General features: G+C 62.8%; 1 protein-coding gene across 1 annotated transcript; it reads left to right on the forward strand.

The window, feature by feature from the left end:
• The first annotated feature begins 1046 nt into the window (after positions 1–1046).
• On the forward strand, positions 1047–17064 carry SPTB (spectrin beta, erythrocytic). Its single transcript, XM_054276261.1, has 36 exons — positions 1047–1092; positions 2010–2207; positions 2282–2433; positions 2609–2782; positions 2892–2983; positions 3066–3146; positions 3239–3354; positions 3554–3666; positions 3746–3933; positions 4015–4132; positions 4477–4635; positions 4719–5021; positions 5171–5321; positions 5413–6280; positions 6363–6500; positions 6590–7349; positions 7435–7637; positions 7721–7811; positions 7898–8044; positions 8559–8822; positions 8955–9170; positions 9258–9347; positions 9439–9714; positions 10057–10187; positions 10437–10641; positions 10727–11101; positions 11241–11485; positions 11566–11704; positions 11778–11862; positions 11958–12154; positions 12239–12348; positions 12616–12697; positions 15344–15513; positions 15592–15765; positions 15837–15879; positions 16338–17064. The coding sequence occupies exons 2-36, from the start codon at positions 2060–2062 to the stop codon at positions 16506–16508; spliced, it is 6975 nt and encodes a 2324-aa protein (XP_054132236.1). The 5' UTR covers positions 1047–1092; positions 2010–2059; the 3' UTR covers positions 16509–17064.
• Positions 17065–17652: the final 588 nt, after the last annotated feature.

Below are 17652 nucleotides of genomic sequence, written 5' to 3' on the forward strand. Positions count from 1 at the left end.
GTGGAGCAATGGGGACACACCAGGCTCTGGGTGGCAGTGATGGGGCAAAATTTTGGGGTGTTTTGGGCGATTCTGATGAGTTTCTTCTGTGCACTGGAAATGGGCTTGCTGGCAGCATGCTGTGGCTGTGAGGGTTGAGCCAGGGAATGGGTTTGAGGGTGCCATAAGTGCCAGGTGCCAAACGCTGCCCCGGCCGCCCTTGAGGTGTGGGGGGACATTCCCTATGCCCGGCGGGGGGACCGTGGTGGTGGCACGGTGCCAGCCCCTCACCGGGAAGTGCTGATTCACCGAGGCGAGCCGCTGGCTGGGGAAGGCGACGCTGCCCGGGCCACGGCCGCAGGATGCTGGCGGCGAGGCCGGCATGCTGGCATTCCCAGCTTTCCGCACGCTGAGCGGCAGGAATGACAATTCCCGGGTGGCGGGCGCAGGTGGCGGCGTGGCTGTGGCAGGGAGGGATGCTCGGAAGGCGCCGGTGTGGCGGAGGGAGATTTAAAGGGTGGGTGAGCGCCCGCACTCGGAATGCTCCCATGGGCCTGATGTGGCTCCCTTCGGCGTCATCTCCTCCTCCTCCTCTTCCTCCTCCTCCTCCTCTTTCTCCTCCTTGGATGCTTGCAGCCATGGCCCCGCTGCCGTGTTGTCGGGGGCACCGTCAGAACTGGTCTCTCCTGCAGAGACCAAACACAACTTAGCACACCCAAACTGCTGGCAGTCCCTGAAGTTTTGGGGACAAAATCCCCAGATTTGTCCCCAAAATCCCAGAAGGCTTTCCTGCCAGGGCGAGCTGGGTGCTCTGGCAGAGGCACAGAGTCATGGCATGAGGGGCTGCCCTCCTGCCTGCTCTGGTAGACATCTGCATGGCCCTGCACCCATGCGAGTGCCTGTCGTGTGTGTCCCATGCACACTCTGGTGTGTTCCTGCATGTCCTTGCTCTGGCATACAAACTCTGGCACATTTCTACTTGTCCTTGTTCACCTGTGCACGCTCTGGCATGTCCCTGTGTGTCCTTGCTCACAGGCGCACTCTGTCACACTTCTGTATGCCCTCGTTCACATGTGGATGCTGTGACAAGTCCCTGCGTGTCCTGGCTCACAGGTACACACTCTGCCACCCTTCTCCGTGCCCTCCCTCGCACTTGCACACTCTGGTGTGCTCCCGAGTGTCCTTGCTGTGCTGCCCACACTCCTGCACGCTCCTCCATGTCCTTGCACGCTCCCGGTGCCTCCAGGTCCAAGCCAAGGCCCTGCCTGTGGTGCCCCGATTAGGGTGCGGAGTTGGGGTGTGGCACAGCCTGGGCTGCCCCGATAACCCTGCCAGGGGGGACATGGGGGCTGCCCGGGGCATCCGAGGGGGAGCTGGGGGCCCATGGGTTGTCACAGCTCACGGGGACAGCAGGGATTTGGGGCACACGGGGTTCCCCCTGGCACCCACTACTGAGGGCTCTGGGCAGCTCTGGGTTGCAGGAGAGGTCCTGGACATGCTGCTGGCTGTAGGGAGCCCCAGCTCATCTCCTCGCACCCCTCAGGGGCCCCAGCAGCCACCGACAGCTGCTCAGAGGCATTTTTAGATACCAGCCATGTCCTATCTGTGTCTCAAATGTCCCCGAGGGTGGGTGCCCCCCCCGCCGGCAGCTGTCACCCACTTTCTGCCACCAGTGCTGGTGAAGCCCCTGTGCGGTACAGGGGTCGGGGTGGGAGTGAGCAGCAGCCCCTTCCCTGGGGGCATCCAAGGATTGGGGAGACACCTCTGGGGACCTGGGCTGGGGTTTCAGCTGAGCAGAGGGACCTGGGTGGGGACTCAACTCCGTAAATAGCCATTAGCAGAGCTTGTCAGGGCTCAGCACGGTGGTCCTGGAGAGGGCAGCTGCCAGGTGCCCCCCCAACACCTGGGTGGGGCGAGGCTAAATCCCTCTGAGCAGCTTATCCCGAGGCTCTGAGCCGCAAATCCCCACGTGCCGCAGGGCCAGTGAGCCACCGTGGCCGCACTGATGCTCATGGTCCTGCTGTCCCCAGGGGCCTCTCACCGGTAGCCGACGGCCACCGGGCCGGGGCACACTGGGACCATGACCTCGGCCAATGACTACGAGCAGCTGGAGCTGCAGCAGCAGTACAGCCGCATCAACGTCCGCTGGGACGCGTCCGACGATGAGCTGGACAACGACAACAGCTCCGCGCGGCTCTTCGAGCGCTCCCGCATCAAAGCCCTGGCAGGTGGGTGGCAGGTCCCCTGGGTCCCACCTGGGTTGTCCTCACTGTCAGTGACCCCATGCCCGCTGTCCCTCCAGACGAGCGGGAGGCCGTGCAGAAGAAAACCTTCACCAAGTGGGTGAACTCGCACCTGGCTCGTGTCACCTGCCGCATCTCAGACCTCTACATGGACCTCCGGGACGGACGGGTGCTCATCAAGCTGCTGGAAGTGCTGTCAGGAGAGCTTCTGGTAGGAATCCCATCCAGCTGGAGACCCTGGGACCTGTGGCCTGCCATGGCACTCTACACCATTTCTTTTGGTGTTGGCCAAGGGTTGGGGTGGCGCATGGGTGTAGGGGTGTCCCTCGGCAGGGCTTGGGGTGCCTGGTGTGGGAGGGAACGTGCTGAGCACTGTCATGCCCCAGCCCAAGCCCACCAAGGGCCGGATGCGGATCCACTGCCTGGAGAATGTGGACAAGGCGCTGCAGTTCCTGAAGGAGCAGCGGGTGCACCTGGAGAACATGGGCTCCCACGATATCGTGGACGGCAACCATCGCCTTGTTCTTGGCCTCATCTGGACCATCATCCTCCGCTTCCAGGTGAGGACAGGTGGTTTGGGGCATCCCTCTGCTCCACACCTCATTCCCAGATGGGAGCCATCCTCCATGGAACTGCTGTTCCAACCCCAGAATGTCCTTTGGCCCCCAGATCCAGGACATCATTGTGGAGACACAGGAGGGCCGGGAGACACGCTCTGCCAGGGATGCACTGCTGCTCTGGTGCCAGATGAAGACAGCAGGGTAGGTGGTGTGATCCTCACGTGACTGTGTCAGGGTCTGTGAGTGTCCAGAGAGTGACAGTGACACCCTGTCCCCATCGCAGGTACCCCCATGTGAATGTCACCAACTTCACCTCGAGCTGGAAGGACGGGCTGGCCTTCAATGCCCTCATCCACAGGCACAGGTAGGTGGCACAGCAGCAGGCACTGGGGTGGGAATGGCACCGAGAGATGTCCCACAGGTGTGTCACCGCTGTCTCGTGCCCTCTGTCCCCAGGCCTGAGCTGGTTGACTTCCAAAACCTTACCAAATCCAATGCCCGGCACAACCTGGAGCATGCGTTCAGCGTGGCAGAGCGGCACCTGGGCATCACCCCTCTCCTCGATCCCGAAGGTGAGGCAATTGCTGCCAGTCCTCCTGCCTCAGTTTCTCCTGTGACATTCCGAGGCTCCAGAGCCTGGAGCACAGAGAGGTTCCCAATACATGGAAGGAGGGCCTGGGTGGGCACAGGAGGGACCTCATGAGGCTGTGGTGGCCTGTGAAGTGGGTTGAGGTTGGGTCAGGAGTGACACCTCTCACTCGCACCGGGCAGATGTGTTCACGGAGAACCCCGATGAGAAGTCCATCATCACCTATGTGGTGGCCTTCTACCACTACTTCTCCAAGATGAAGGTGCTGGAGGTGGAGGGACGGCGCCTGGGCAAGGTAGGGAATGGTATTGAAGTGGCCAGGGGTGTTCTCTTGGGGTGCCAGCCCCTCATGCTCACCCCTGGTCCCGCTGCAGGTCATCGAGCACGCCAAGGAGACGGAGCGGATGATTGAGGGCTATGGGGGGCTGGCGTCCGACCTGCTCACGTGGATTGAGCAGACCATCGCCTCCCTCAACAGCCGCAGCTTCGCCAACTCCCTGGCTGGGGTGCAGCACCAGCTGCAAGCCTTCAGCACCTACCGCACCGTGGAGAAGCCCCCCAAGTAAGAGCCCCCTGCTCCCCATGCTCACCCGGTAGTGTGGGGCACCCAAGGGTGCCCAACACTGAGCTCTCTCTTGGGCAGGTTTCAGGAGAAGGGCAACCTCGAGGTGCTGCTCTTCACCATCCAGTCACGGATGAGGGCCAACAACCAGCGTGTCTACACCCCACACGAGGGGCGCCTGGTCTCTGACATCAATCGGGTACGGGCTCCGTCTGCTGTGGTAGCTGGGGGCTGTCTCCTGGGGTCGAGTCAGGTCCATCTCCTGGGGGGAACTGAACTCCTCTCCTGGGGACACTGGGTCCATCCCTGAGCAGTTCAGGTCCTTGGGCAGGCTGGGATGGGTCCCAGAGCAGGTTAAGTCCATCTCTTGAGGCAGTTCAGGTCCATACCAGGACATGCAGAATCCACACTGGGACAGGACTGATCCATCCCATGGCAGGCTGTGCTCCTCCACCTGGGGGTCACCAGCAGAACAAGACACGGGTGGGTGGGAGGATGTGGATATGGAGGATGTGCCACCTGTCCAGTGCCGCCTTCCCCCAGGCCTGGGAGCAGCTGGAGAAAGCGGAGCATGAGCGGGAGCTGGCGCTGCGCAACGAGCTGATCCGTCAGGAGAAGCTGGAGCAGCTGGCACGGCGCTTCGACCGCAAAGCGGCCATGCGGGAGGCCTGGCTGAGCGAGAACCAGCGCCTGGTGGCCCAGGTGAGGAGGGGCACCACCCATCCCAGGGACCCTCTGCCCTGGGGAGCTCACCAGAGCCTCACCATGGGCTTTGTGCCGGGCAGGACAACTTTGGGCAAGACCTGGCGGCGGTGGAAGCGGCCAAGAAGAAGCACGAGGCCATTGAGACAGACACAGCTGCCTACAGGGAGAGGGTGCAGGCCATCGAGGCAGTGGCCAAGGAACTGGAGCTGGAGGGCTACCACGACATCCAGCGCATCAACGGGCGGAAGGACAACATTCTGCGGCTCTGGGAGCAGCTCCTGGAGCTGCTGGCTGCCCGGCGCCAGCGCCTGGAGATGAACCTCACCCTGCAGCACCTATTCCAGGAGATGCTCCATTGCATCGACTGGATGGATGAGGTCAAGGTGAGCTGTGGGCATTGACTGTCACCATGGGTGAGGTGTCTTTGTCCCACCAGGTGTTGGTGGGAGCTCACCAGGGAGGGAGATGAGATGTCGGGGTGCTGGTGCTGAGTTTTGGATGTCAGTTGGTAATAGCTGAGGGTCTCCTGCAGGTGAAACTGGCATCTCCTGAATCTGGGAAGCACCTTCTGGAAGCAGAGGAGCTGCTGCAGACCCACCGTCTGCTGGAGGCCGACATGGCTATACAGGCAGAGAAGACCCGGGCCATCAGCGCTGCCGCCCTCCGCTTTGCTGACGCTGAGGGTAGGTGTGCCAGGACACCCCTGCATCCCTGGCGTGGCCAAGGAAAAGCAGGACACTGTCCTGACGAGCACTCACCCTGCTCCCTGCCCAGGCTATCGTCCCTGTGACCCCAAAGTCATCCGGGACCGCGTGAGCCACCTGGAGATGTGCCGGCGAGAGCTGCAGGTACTGGCAGCGCGGAGGAGAGCCTTGCTGGAGCAATCCCGCTCCCTTTGGACCTGCCTGTGGGAGCTAGACGAGGCAGAGAGCTGGATCAAGGAGCAGGAGCAGCTCTACTCCTCCCTGGACTTCGGGAAGGACCTGCCAGGCGTGCTGCTGCTCCAGCGCCGGCACGCTGCCTTCGAGGCCGAGCTGCGGAGCCGGGGCGGGCGGCTGGAGCAGACGCTGGCGGTGGCCGAGGGGCTGGCGGCCGCGGGCCGGGCGGCCGAGCAGCTGCGGGAGCGGGGGGCGGCCGTGCGGGCGCTGTGGGCGCAGCTGGAGGAGCTGGCGGCGTTCCGACGGCGCGGCCTGCGGGAGTCCGAGGGCTTCTTCCAGTTCCAGGCCGAGGTGGAGGAGTTGGCGGAGGGGCTGCAGGATGCCCGCCGGCGGGCGGCCGCCGAGGAGCTGGGCCAGGATGAATCCCGCACCCTCGTCCTGCTGCGGCAGCACCAGGAGCTGCTGGACGAGCTGGCGGCCGCCCGGGAGCAGCTGGACAGGCTGGCTCAGCAGGCCGAGGGCTTCCCGCCGGAGCTGCGCGCCGGCCCCGAGGCGCAGAGCCGGCTGGCGGCCCTGAGGGAGCTGCACGCCGAGGCGGCCGCGCTGGCCGAGCGCCGCGGCCGCCAGCTGCAGGATGCCCTGAACCTCTACACTGTTTTCGGGGAGAGCGACGCCTGCCATCTCTGGATGGGCTCCAAGGAGACCTGGTTGGCGGAGCTGGAGGTGCCGCAGGCGCTGGAGGACCTGGACGTGACGCAGCGCAGGTAGGAAGGAGCCCCCGCCGTGGCGGTGCCGCCGTGCCCTGTCCTGAGCTGCTGCTCGTTCTAAGCCTGCACGTTTCCACAGGCTGGACGGGCTGGAGCAAGACATGGCCACCGTGGCTTCCCAGATCGCCGCGGTCAACCAGGCCGCCGACGGGCTCCTGGCTAGCGGGCACCCCCGGAGCCCCCAGGTCCGGCAGTGCCGGGACCAGCTCAACGAGAGGTACGGTGGCGGTGGTGGCGCTGGTGGCGGGGCAGGTGGGTGACACGGTGTCGATGCATTCTCCGCCATCCCCCGCCTCTGTCCCGCAGGTGGGGCCGGTTCCGGGAGCTGGTGTCGGAGCGCCGGAGGGCGGTGGGCTCGGCGCTGCGCCTCCTCAACTACAACCTGGAGTCCGAGGAGACCCAGAAATGGCTGCGGAGCAAAGCCCGAGCAGTGGAGGCCACGGCCGAGCTGGGCCGTGACCTGGCCGGCGTCCTGGCCACCCAGCGCAAGCTCTACGGCATCGAGCGGGAGCTGGCGGTGGCCCAGGACCGCCTGGCCGCCCTGCGCTCCCAAGCCGAGCGCCTGGCCGAGGAGCGGCCCGAGGCGGCCACCGAGGTGGCCCAGAAGCTGGCCATGGCCACCTCGGCCTGGGACGAGCTGCAGACGGCCCTGGCAGAGCGCGCAGCGTCCCTGGGGGAAGCCGGGCAGCTCCGGAGTTTCCTGCAGGACCTGGATGACTTCCAGGCGTGGCTCTTCGGCGCTCAGAAAGCCGTGGCGGCCGTCGATGAGGTGCCGGCGTCGCTGGGGGAGGCAGAGGAGATGCTGCAGCGGCACGAAGCGGCCCGGCGCGATGCTGAGGAGCATGCGGGAGCCTTCGGCGCCTTGGTGGAGGCGGGGGAGCGGGTGCTGGGGGGACAGACGGACCCCGAATACGAGGGGCTGCGGCAGCGCCTGGGCGGCGTGAAGGACGGCTGGGCTGCCCTGGGCAAGATGGCAGAGGCTCGGAAGCGCTTTCTCACCCAGTGCCGCAACTTCCAGGAGTTCCTTCGTGACACCAAGCAGGCGGAGATCCTCCTCACCAAGCAGGTGGGTGCTCAAGCGATGTCCTTTGGGTCTCACAGGCATCCCAAAAACGGGTGATCATGCAGTGATCCCTTGCTGTGCCCCTCAGGAGTACACGCTGTCCCACCTGGAGCTGCCCTCCACGCTGGAGGGCTCGGCTGCTGCCCTGCACCGCTTCCAGAACTTTCGTGCTGGTGTGGAGAGCAATGCCAAGAAGGTCCCAGAGGTGGTGGTTGGTGGCACCAAGCTGGTGGCTGAGGAGAACATCTTTGCTGAGAAGATCTCTGAGAAGTGCCGAACTCTCCAAGAGCGGTGAGTCCGGCACAGGGCTGGTGGATGGGTGGGCAGTGTGTGGCCAGCGGGGCTGATGCTGCACATCCATGGTTCCCTGCTAGGCATGGAGCTGTCATGGACAAGGTGGAAGAGGCAGCAGGTTTGATGCAGGACAACCACGACCTACAGACCTTCCTGCAGAGCTGCCGTGAGGTAGGAATGCAGCATGGCTGGTGGCATCCCTGGGGGATCCCCCTGGGAGATCCCCACCAGCTGAGCACTGATCCCCTTCTCTTCAGTTTGATGCCTGGGTGGATGAGAAGATGCTGATGGCTCAGGATGTCTCCTATGGAGAAGCCCGTGGTCTCCACAGCAAGTGGCAGAAGCACCAGGCATTCATGGCTGAGCTGGCACCCAACCAGAGCTGGCTGGAGAAGATTGAGGCGGTGGGTGCCAGCACTGTGATCGGAGAGGGGGATGGAGTTGGGGAAGAGTCTGGAGCATGAGGAATTGCTGAGGGAGCTGGGAGGCTTGGCCTGGAGAAAAGGAGGCTCAGGAGGGACCTTCTTGCTCTCTACAACTCCTTGATGGGACGGTGCAGCCAGTTGGGAGTTGGCCTCTTCTCCCTGGAAATAAGGGAAAGGATGAAAGGAAACAACCTCAAGTTTCACAGGGGAGATTTTGATTGGGTATCAGGAAAAGTTTCTTCAGGGAAAGGGTTGTACAGCCCTGGCACATTCTGCCCATAGTGGTGGTAGAATCCCCATGCCTGGCGGGATTTAAAAGCTGTGTAGACATGGCATCTGGGGACATGGGTTACTGGTGGCCTTGGCAGTTCTGGGGGAATGGTTGGACTCGTTGTGCTGAGAGGTTCCATGACTCTGGAATGCTCCCAGCCTGCTGCATGGGTGAGATGTCCCCGTGCCGCAGTGACCACCCCTCTCTGTGCTGCTGCCGCAGGAGGGGACGGAGCTGGCCGGGCGCAAGCCGCAGTACGGCGCGACGGTGGCGCAGCGGCTGCAGGAGCTGCGGCGGCGCTGGGCCGAGCTGCGCGGCGCGGCCGAGGACAAGGGCCGGCAGCTGTTCGAGGCCGAGCGCGCGGCGCTGTACGCCCGGAGCTACGGGGAGCTGGAGAGCTGGCTGGGGCGGGCGCAGGAGGAGCTGCGCCATGCTGAGAAGGTCAGGGACCTCACTGCCACCAACCTGCTGCTGAAGAGGTTGACGGTGGGTACTGGCACCTCACAGGGTCCTTTGGGAAGGGGCGGGAGGTCCAAGGCCATGGAGTTTGTTCCCAAATGGGACTGGGGTTCTCCATCTTGGCTCAGATCCCTAACTCACATGGATTTGCCCCACCAGAGACTGGAAGAGCAAGTGAGAACATGGATGAAGGAGCTGGAGGAACTGGGGTGGCAAGGCACCCCTGGTACTGGGGATGTGCCAGATACCACGAGGCAGGAGCAGATGCTCCGGCAGCGAGTCCTTGAGCTGCTGGAGCCACTGGAGAGGAAGAGGAAGGAGTTGGAGACTGCCAAGGCCATGTACCAGCTGGGGAGGGATCTGGAGGATGAGACGGTGAGTGTCCTTGCTGTGGCAGGGGCTGGGGGGGCTGGGGGTACCCATGGGTGCTGCAGGGGGCTGAGTGGGTGCTCCTTCCCACAGCTGTGGGTGCAGGAGCGGCTTTCCCTGGCGAGATCAACGGATCACGGCACCGACCTCGCGAGCGTGCAGCGCCTGACCAAGAGGAATGAGGTGAGCCTGGGTACTGCAGCCACCATTCCGGGTGGTCCCTTGGGATCCATCCCATGGGTGACTCTCACTATGACTTCCCTCCTGCCGGCAGACACTGCAGAAGGAGCTGGCGGGCCATGCCCCCCGCCTGGGCGAGGTGCTGAGCCGGGGAGAGGCAGCGGGGAGCGGCGAGGAGCCGGGTCCAGAGCTGGCGGCACAGGCACAGGAGCTGCGGGCGCTGTGGGAGACGCTGCAGGAGGAGGCGGCCGCCCGGCACCGGCGCCTGCGGGAGGCTGAAGAGGCCCAGCAGTACTACCTAGATGCTGACGAGGCCGAGGCCTGGGTCAGCGAGCAGGAACTCTTCATGGGACCCGAAGAGAAACCAAAGGTGAGGAGTGATTCCGTGTGGTGCTCCATGTTTGGGGGTCCGTGGTGCACTGGGCCGTGCCTTGCTGGGATGTCCAGTGTTGACCCAGGCGGTGCCACACTGTTCTGCTGAACATTGTCCACATGTGACACACTGTGGTGTGCCCTGCTCTTATGTGTCATTCCCATGCCATCACACAGCATCCATCCCATTCCATGCCATGCCCCTCTGAGCTCACCATTGCTCCCTGTGGCACCAGACGGAGCCAGGACATTCCCGTAGGGCAGGCACTAAGTCTGTACCCTAGTCCCTGTCCCCCAGCCATGCCAGGTGCTGATGGCACCGATGTTTTCCATGCCATAGGATGAGGAGAGCTGCTTGATGATGCTGAAGAGACATGTCCGGCAGCTGCGCTCCATCGAGGACTACGGACAAACCATCAAGGAGCTGGCAGGGAGGGCGCAGCAGCTGCTCTCTGCCGGCCACCCCGAGGGGTAGGTGCTACGCCACGTGTCCCCTGTCCTTCATGGCAACCCTCTGCCCTCAGAACCGTGTGGGTGGGGGGTTTAGCTGGAGCTCTGGCAGTGTCAGCTGCTCCAGTTGGGCAGGGAGGTGGTCGGAGAGGGATATGGGGAGCACAGAGTGGGTCCTTCACCCCCAACCCCCCCGGATGTCAACACGGGTGGGTCGGGGACATCTTTTCGAGGATGAGAACTGGGTGTCTGTGTGCTGGGGCCGCGCAGGGAGCAGATCATCCGGCTGCAGGGCCAGGTGGACAAGCACTACGCGGGGCTGAAGGAGGCGGCCGAGGAGCGCCGCCGGCGCCTGGAGAACATGTCCAACCTCTTCCAGCTGAAGCGGGAGGTGGAAGAGCTGGAGCAGTGGATTGCTGAGCGCGATGTGGTTGCTTCCTCCCCGGAGATGGGGCAGGACTTGGACCATGTCATGGTGAGAATGATGCCGTGGATGTGGCAGTAAGTACTGGCGGGTGGCTTGAGGGGGGTGACTTGACTCTTCTTTTCCCTCCATGCAGCTCCTGCGAGAGAAGTTTCGTGAGTTCGCGCGGGAGACAGGGAGCGTGGGGCAGGAGCGCGTGGACCGGGTGAACCTGACCATTGAGGACCTCATTGATGCGGGGCACATCGAGGCAGCCACCATAGCTGAGTGGAAGGACGGGCTGAACGAGAGCTGGGCTGACCTTCTGGAGCTGATTGATACCCGCATGCAGCTCCTCGCTGCCTCCCATGACCTCCACAAATACTTCTACGATGGTGCTGAGCTGCTGGCCCTCATCGCCACCCGGCGCCAGGAACTGCCCCAGGATCTGGGCGAGGATGCCGGCACGGTGGAGGCTTTCCACCGCATGCACAACGCCTTTGAGAGGGACCTCCAGCTGCTGGAGGCACAGGTGAGGCTCCAACCTGGCATGGATGGAGCACTCAGCATTCTCTGTGGTCTGGTGGAAGGTGTCCCTATCCATAGCAGGAGGCTGGGCTCAATGGTCTTTGAGGTCCCTTCCAACCCAAGCCGTTCTGTGGTTTGTGCAGGTGCAGCAGTTTCGGGAGACAGCAGCGCGCCTGCAGACTGCCTATGCTGGGGAGAAGGCGGCTGGAATCCAGGAGAAGGAGCAGGAGGTGTCCCGAGTGCTGCAGGAGCTGCTGGAAGCGTGCAGCGGGCGCCGGGCACGGCTGACGGACACAGCTGACAAACACCGCTTCTTCAGCATGGCACGGGATCTGCTCTCCTGGATGGAGAGCACTGTCCGGCAGATTGAGACACAGGAGAAACCCAGGTATGGATGGACCCAGCGGCCACCCGGGATGGGGCATGGAACCGATGGCACCACTGACCCTGGCACCTCTGTGTCCTCAGGGATGTCTCCTCGGTGGAGCTGCTGATGAAATACCACCAGGGAATTAAGGCTGAGGTGGATGCTCGAGGCAAGAACTTCACCGACTGCATCGAGCTGGGCAAGAAGCTGCTGCAGCGCAAGCACCAGGACTCTCCAGAGGTAAGGGAATCAGGGATGGGCGGTGGTGGGGATGATGCCATCTGGGCCACTCCCTAACAGCATCCCCTCACAGATCAAGGCGAAGCTGGTGGAGCTGGTGGACAAGAGGAAAGCCATGATGGAGACGTGGGAGCAGCGTTGGGAGAGGCTGCGGCTGCGTGAGTGCGCTGGGGGTGCCGAGGAGGAGTGTGGCAGTGCCGGGGGTGGCAGGGTCGGTGGTCCAGGGGCTGAGCGCTGCCCATCCCTCCCACAGTGCTGGAGGTGTGCCAGTTCTCCCGCGACGCCTCGGTGGCCGAGTCGTGGCTCATGGCTCAGGAGCCCTACCTGGCCAGCAGCGACTACGGGCAGACGGTGGATGCGGTGGAGAAGCTGCTGAAGCGACATGAGGCTTTTGAGAAGTCCTCCGCCACCTGGGAGGAGCGCATTGCTGCCCTCAGGAAGCTGACAACGGTGAGAAAGGCTCAGGATGAGGCCTCTGCCTGCCCTGCCACAATCTCCCCCCCATCCCTTACACCTTCACTCCTTGCCTGGCAGCTGGAGCTCCTTGGCGGGCGGTCTCTGCGTGAGGGGCTGGTGCGGGACGGGACGACGCGCTCCGAAGCTCCCGACTACTGCCTGGATCTGGATGGGGAGCTGGAGGCTGGGTAAGGGATGCCATCATCATTCCATGTGACCAGGGACACTGTTTCCACATCCCTCTTCTCAAACCATTAAGGATGGTTTGTAGCATTAAGGGGCTTTTTAGCAATTTGCCTTTTCCAAGCAATAAATTGATGCTGATGAAGAGGAGAGCTGAAGGTCAAGCCTGACAGGGCTTTCATCCCTCGAGGGGGACAGGGAGCAGCAGCCATCCCCACCCCTATGGGATCATGTCTAGGATGGGGATGCTGACCAGCTGTCTCCCTGTGCAGGTCAGAGGAGGAGGAAGAGGAGGAGAAGAAGGATGTGAGCACACAGGACACTTCTCTGCCCACTACAGATGGACCAGAGCCGGTCAGTTCTTGAGTTTAGCTTTTACCTTCCCCGACGACCAAAAAGGTGTCCCTGCATGCGAAACGTTGTTCCTGCATGCAAAACGTTGTCCCTGCATGCAAAATGTGTCCCTGCATGCAAAAACGTGTCCCTGCATGTCCCACAGCTCCTAGCACCCCCTGTGACCATGACCTCACTGTGTTGACAGATCCCTGCATTCCCAACCCTCACCTTGTCCTTGCCTTGTGTTGAATAAATGTTGAATGACCCCAAAAAGGCCGGGTGGGCAGAGGGGTACTTCAGGTCCCCTTTGCCCCAAGGGAGTGACATTGGGAGTGGCACCCATGGTGTATGTGTGTGTCTGGGATCCGTGCAGCAGCTAGAGTTGGAGTGTCTGCCCTGGGGCCACCATGTCACCCCAAGGGACATCATTGCTGTATGGGACATCAGCACCCTGCGGGACATCACTGGAACCGTGCAGGACATCAGCACCTTGCAGGGAATTTTCACCCTGTGGGTCATTATCACCCTGTGGAGCATCATCACCTCAAGAGACACAGTCACTGTATGGAGCATTGTCACCCTGTGGGACGTTGTCACTCTACACGGCATCAGCACCCTGTGGGGCATCATTACATCCTGCAGCATTGTCACCCTGCGAGGCAGGCATCGTCACCCACAGGGCATTGTCACCGTGTGCCAGCCCCTGTGCTCGCTGCCAGCTCTCTGCTCCTCCCACGTGGTCTGCCTGTGCAGGGACACCACGATGGCTCTCTGTGGCTCTGCCTGCTTGGGGACAGGAATCTCTCCTTCTGCTTCTTCTGCCTGCCTAGAAACATGGGCATCTCCTGGCTCCTTAGGGACCAGGTCACTCCCCCCTTCCCAGGGACAGGATCCGTGAGTGCCTACATGGGAACAAGTTCATTTGTGCCTGATCAGGGATGTGGGGATCTTCTGGCTGCTCAGGGAGAGTGTACTCCTCTGCCTGCTTGGGGACATGGCCATTTTCATCAGCCTGGGGACAGTAGCCCTCTCTGCTTACTGCCAGCCTACTCAGGGACATGGGCATCCTCTTGCTCCTTGAGGACAGGAACCCCTTCTGCCTCTTCTGCCTGCTTGGGGACATGGGCATCTCCTGGCTCCTTGGGGCAAGATCATTTCTGCCAGCACAGGGACATGCACATCTTCTGGCTGCTCAGGAACAGGATCCTCTCTGCCTGCTTGGGGACATGGCCACTTTCAACTGCTTGGGGACAGGAGTGCTCTCTGCTTACTGCCAGCCTGCTCGGGAACATGGCCATCTTCTGGATCCCTGGGGACCCGATCACTTTCCCCTGTGGGGACAGGATCCTGGAGAACCTGCTTGGGAACAAGAACATTTCTGCTGGTTCGGGGAAATGGGCATCTCCTGGGGGACAGGGTCTTGCTCTGCATTCTGGGGGACAATGGGAATCTTCTGGCTCCTTGGGGACAGGGTGGTTTTTGCCTGCTCAGGAACACAGACACTTTTCCCTGCTTGGGGACAGAAGCCCCCTCTACCTGGGACATCTCCTGCTGCCCCGGGAACAAGATCACATTCACCTGCTTGGGGGACAAGGACCCTGACTACACATCTGGGGACAAGATCACTGCCTGCCTGGGGACATGGGCATCTCCTGGTTCCTTGGGGACAGGGGGCCTGACCAAGCCCCTCCTGTGGCACCCAGCTGGATAGGCATCCCCTTTGTCAGGCACCACTGATGCCTTGAGATGATGGCACTGATGCCACGGTCCCCAACCAGACTTCTCACTGTCCCCATGTCCCCATGGCTAGTGACAACACTGAGGTGGCTCCCAGGACTGCTCATCTAGCTTGGTTCAACCTCATCACCCCAAATCTGAGGAGACACTGGTACCAAGACTAGGTGCTGCCAGGGCTGGCCCATGTCCCAGCCTCTCACTAGTGTCCTCCCAGTAGCCACCAGTTTTTGTGTACTGGAGCTGGTGGCTTCACTGGCACTGTGCTGAGGGTCCCAGCTGATTGCTGGGGTCTTCCCAGTACCCACCAGTTCCCACATACTGGAGCTGGTGGGGTCACTGGCACTGAGATCTGGGGATCCTAGGGCTGAACCATGTCCTAGCTGCTCACTGGGGTCCTCCCAGTAGCCACCAGTTCCTGCAGACTGGAGCTGGACACGTGGACACACACACACACACACTGACACCACATTGAGTGCCAGGGCTGGACGATGTCCCAGATGCTCACTGGGAACTCGCAATAGCCATCAGTTCCCACACACTGCATCTGGTGGGGTCACTGGCACTGCATGGAGGGTCCCAGGGCTGGACTCACTGCAGGATCCCAGACACTCAGTGGGGGATCACATCTGGGAAGGGGATGCTGAGCCATCCTCCCAGCAGTCACGAGTTCTCACCTATCAGAACTGGTGGGGTCATTGGCATCCAGCCACTCACTGGGGCCCTCCCAGTAGACACCAGTTCCCACATTTCGGGGCTGGTGATGTCACTGGTACGGAGACCTGGGGGTGACCTACCCCCAGGCCACCAGACTGAGGTCTATAACCCACTGGTGACAGTAACCTGGGAGGGCACAACACCTTGCCGCGGGTCATCAGTGGCAGTGGGTGGGTGACACTGCGGCGTAACCGTGCTGTTGCCTCGCAACAGCTGTCACCGAGGACAGGTGACGAGGAGCCGGTGTCACCGACCCCACGGCCACCGCGGGAGGAGCCGGAGGAGCCGGCCACGCTGCCCGCCCGTGTCAGCAGCGTCCAGCTGGAGGGCTACCTCGGCCGCAAGCACGACCTGGAGGCGGCCACCAAGCGCGCGTCCAACCGGTAGGCACGGCAGCGGCGGCGGCGAGCGCGGTGTCCCCGGCGGGGCGGTGTCCCCAGGGTGACACGGTGCTGGTGCAGGTCATGGAGCACGCGGTACTGCGTCCTGCGGGGTGGCCAGCTCGCCTTCTTCAAGGACGCCAAGAGCCGCGCACTGGGGCTGCCGTGCCAGGGCGAGGAGCCCCTGGGGCTGTGGGATGCCCGCTGCGAGGTGCCCGCGGGCTACAAGAAGAAGAAACACGTCTTCAAGCTCAGGTGAGGGTGCGGCGCCTTGCGGGGTGGCACAGTGGGCGTGCGTGGCACTGGTGTTTGTGCTCTGTCCCTAGGCTCAGCAATGGCAGCGAGTGGCTTTTCCATGGCAAAGATGAGGTGAGGGGTGGCCCGGGGGGACACGGGGTGGCTAGTGGAACCCAGGGGGCACGGGGTGGCTGGGGGATGTGGTGGTGGTTAGCAGTGCCCAAGGGCACATGGGTGGTCAGAGAGGCCCAGAGGGACACAGGATGGCTAGTTGTTCCCAGGGGGACACCAGTGGTGCCCAGGGGTATATGGGGTGGCTGTATTTGTCATGGGGACATGGTGGTGGCCAGCAGTGACTGGGGTACACAGGGATGGCTGGGAGATGTAGTCAGCAGTGGCCAGCCTTGCTCAGAGGGGCAGGGGATGGCCAGGGGTGCCGTGAGGACACAGTGAGGGGCTGGCAGTGCCTGAGGGGACATGGGTGCCTGCGGAAGACTTGAAGCAACTGGCATCACCCGGGGGCCCTTGGTTTGGCTGAGACTCTGTTGGGGGGCCAGGGAAGCCCCCCCTAACGCCCCCCGTGCCCACAGGAGGAGCTGCAGGCCTGGCTGCAGGGGCTGAGCGCGGCCATCACTGAGTGTCGGGGCAGCCGCGGGAAGGTGCAGAGCCTCCCCCTGCCCATACCCCCGGCCCCCCCTGAAGCCCCCCTGCCCCGCAAGGACAAGGAGAAACGCTTCAGCTTCTTCCCAAAAAAGAAATAACCCCCCTGGATGGCGGGGGGGGGGGGGAATGACACCCCACATCACGCCAGCGGGGCCACGCGTGCGTAAGGAGACGCGTGTGCGGTGCCTGTACAGGCGCCACCAGGTCCAGAGGGGCACGCGGGGGTCACGCGTGGGCAGGAGCCCCCCACCCCCCTGCCACGAGCACACGTGTCCGTGTGCACAGTGTATATATATATATTTGTATTTATATATATACATACATTTACACGCTTCAGGCACATCCCTGTGTGGAGGCGGCCGCAGGCGCCCCCCAGGCGTGTGCCCCCCCGTGCCCATACGTGTCCCTGCACGCACACGTCTGCACACGTGTGTCCCCGCATGCAGGTGCACCCCCGGCCCCCCTCCACACGCACGGCACAGGTGTGCGCCCCACAGGTGTGCATGGACCCCCCCAGCACCCGCACGGGGGGCGCGTGGGTGCCCCCCAAAGCCATAACTCCCCCCACCGCAGCGCGTGGGTGCAGAGGGGGGACCCCCTGGCCCCCACGGGCACCAACCAAAGAGCGTCAGCCCATAGGGGCCCCTCTCTGGCACCCCCAGCCGGGGTGGGGGGGCCCCCTACACCCCACAGCTGGGCCGAGACACCCTGGAGGGGGGGTGGGAGACCACAGAGGAACTTTGGGTTCAGTTTGGGGTTTTTTTTTTCTAATAAAGATGTGAAAGCAAGTGGGGTGCAGTGCTGGGTGCCTGCAGAGCATGGGGGGCTGCTGGTACTTGTAGTGGGTTCTTGGGGTGCCCCAGGTCCTGTGGGCAGAGAGAACCGGGGGTGTCCCTTGTCCAGAGCAGGTTGGGAGTCCCCAGGGTGCTCCTTCTGCCAGGTGGGTTTGGGGAGTCCATGGGGTGCCCCTTCTCCTGGACAAGCTGGGGGTCCATGGGGTGCTCCTTCTTTCAAGAGGGCTGAGGGTCCACGGGGGTGCCCCTTCTCCTGGGCAGACTGGAAGTTCCCAAAGGGTTCCTTTTTCCAAACAGCCTGGAGGGCCATGGGGTGCCCCTTCTTCCAGGTAAGTTGGAGGTCCATTTGGTGCCTTCTCCCAGGAAGGTTGAGGATGCATGGGGTGACCCTTCTTCCAACTAGACTTGACGTCCATGTGGTGTCCCTTCTCCCAGGAAGGTTGGGGGT

This window comes from Melozone crissalis, unplaced genomic scaffold (assembly GCF_028551555.1).
Source record: "Melozone crissalis strain CALT ecotype California unplaced genomic scaffold, PUWL_Pcris_2 ptg000018l_1, whole genome shotgun sequence".
Lineage (NCBI taxonomy): Eukaryota > Metazoa > Chordata > Aves > Passeriformes > Passerellidae > Melozone > Melozone crissalis.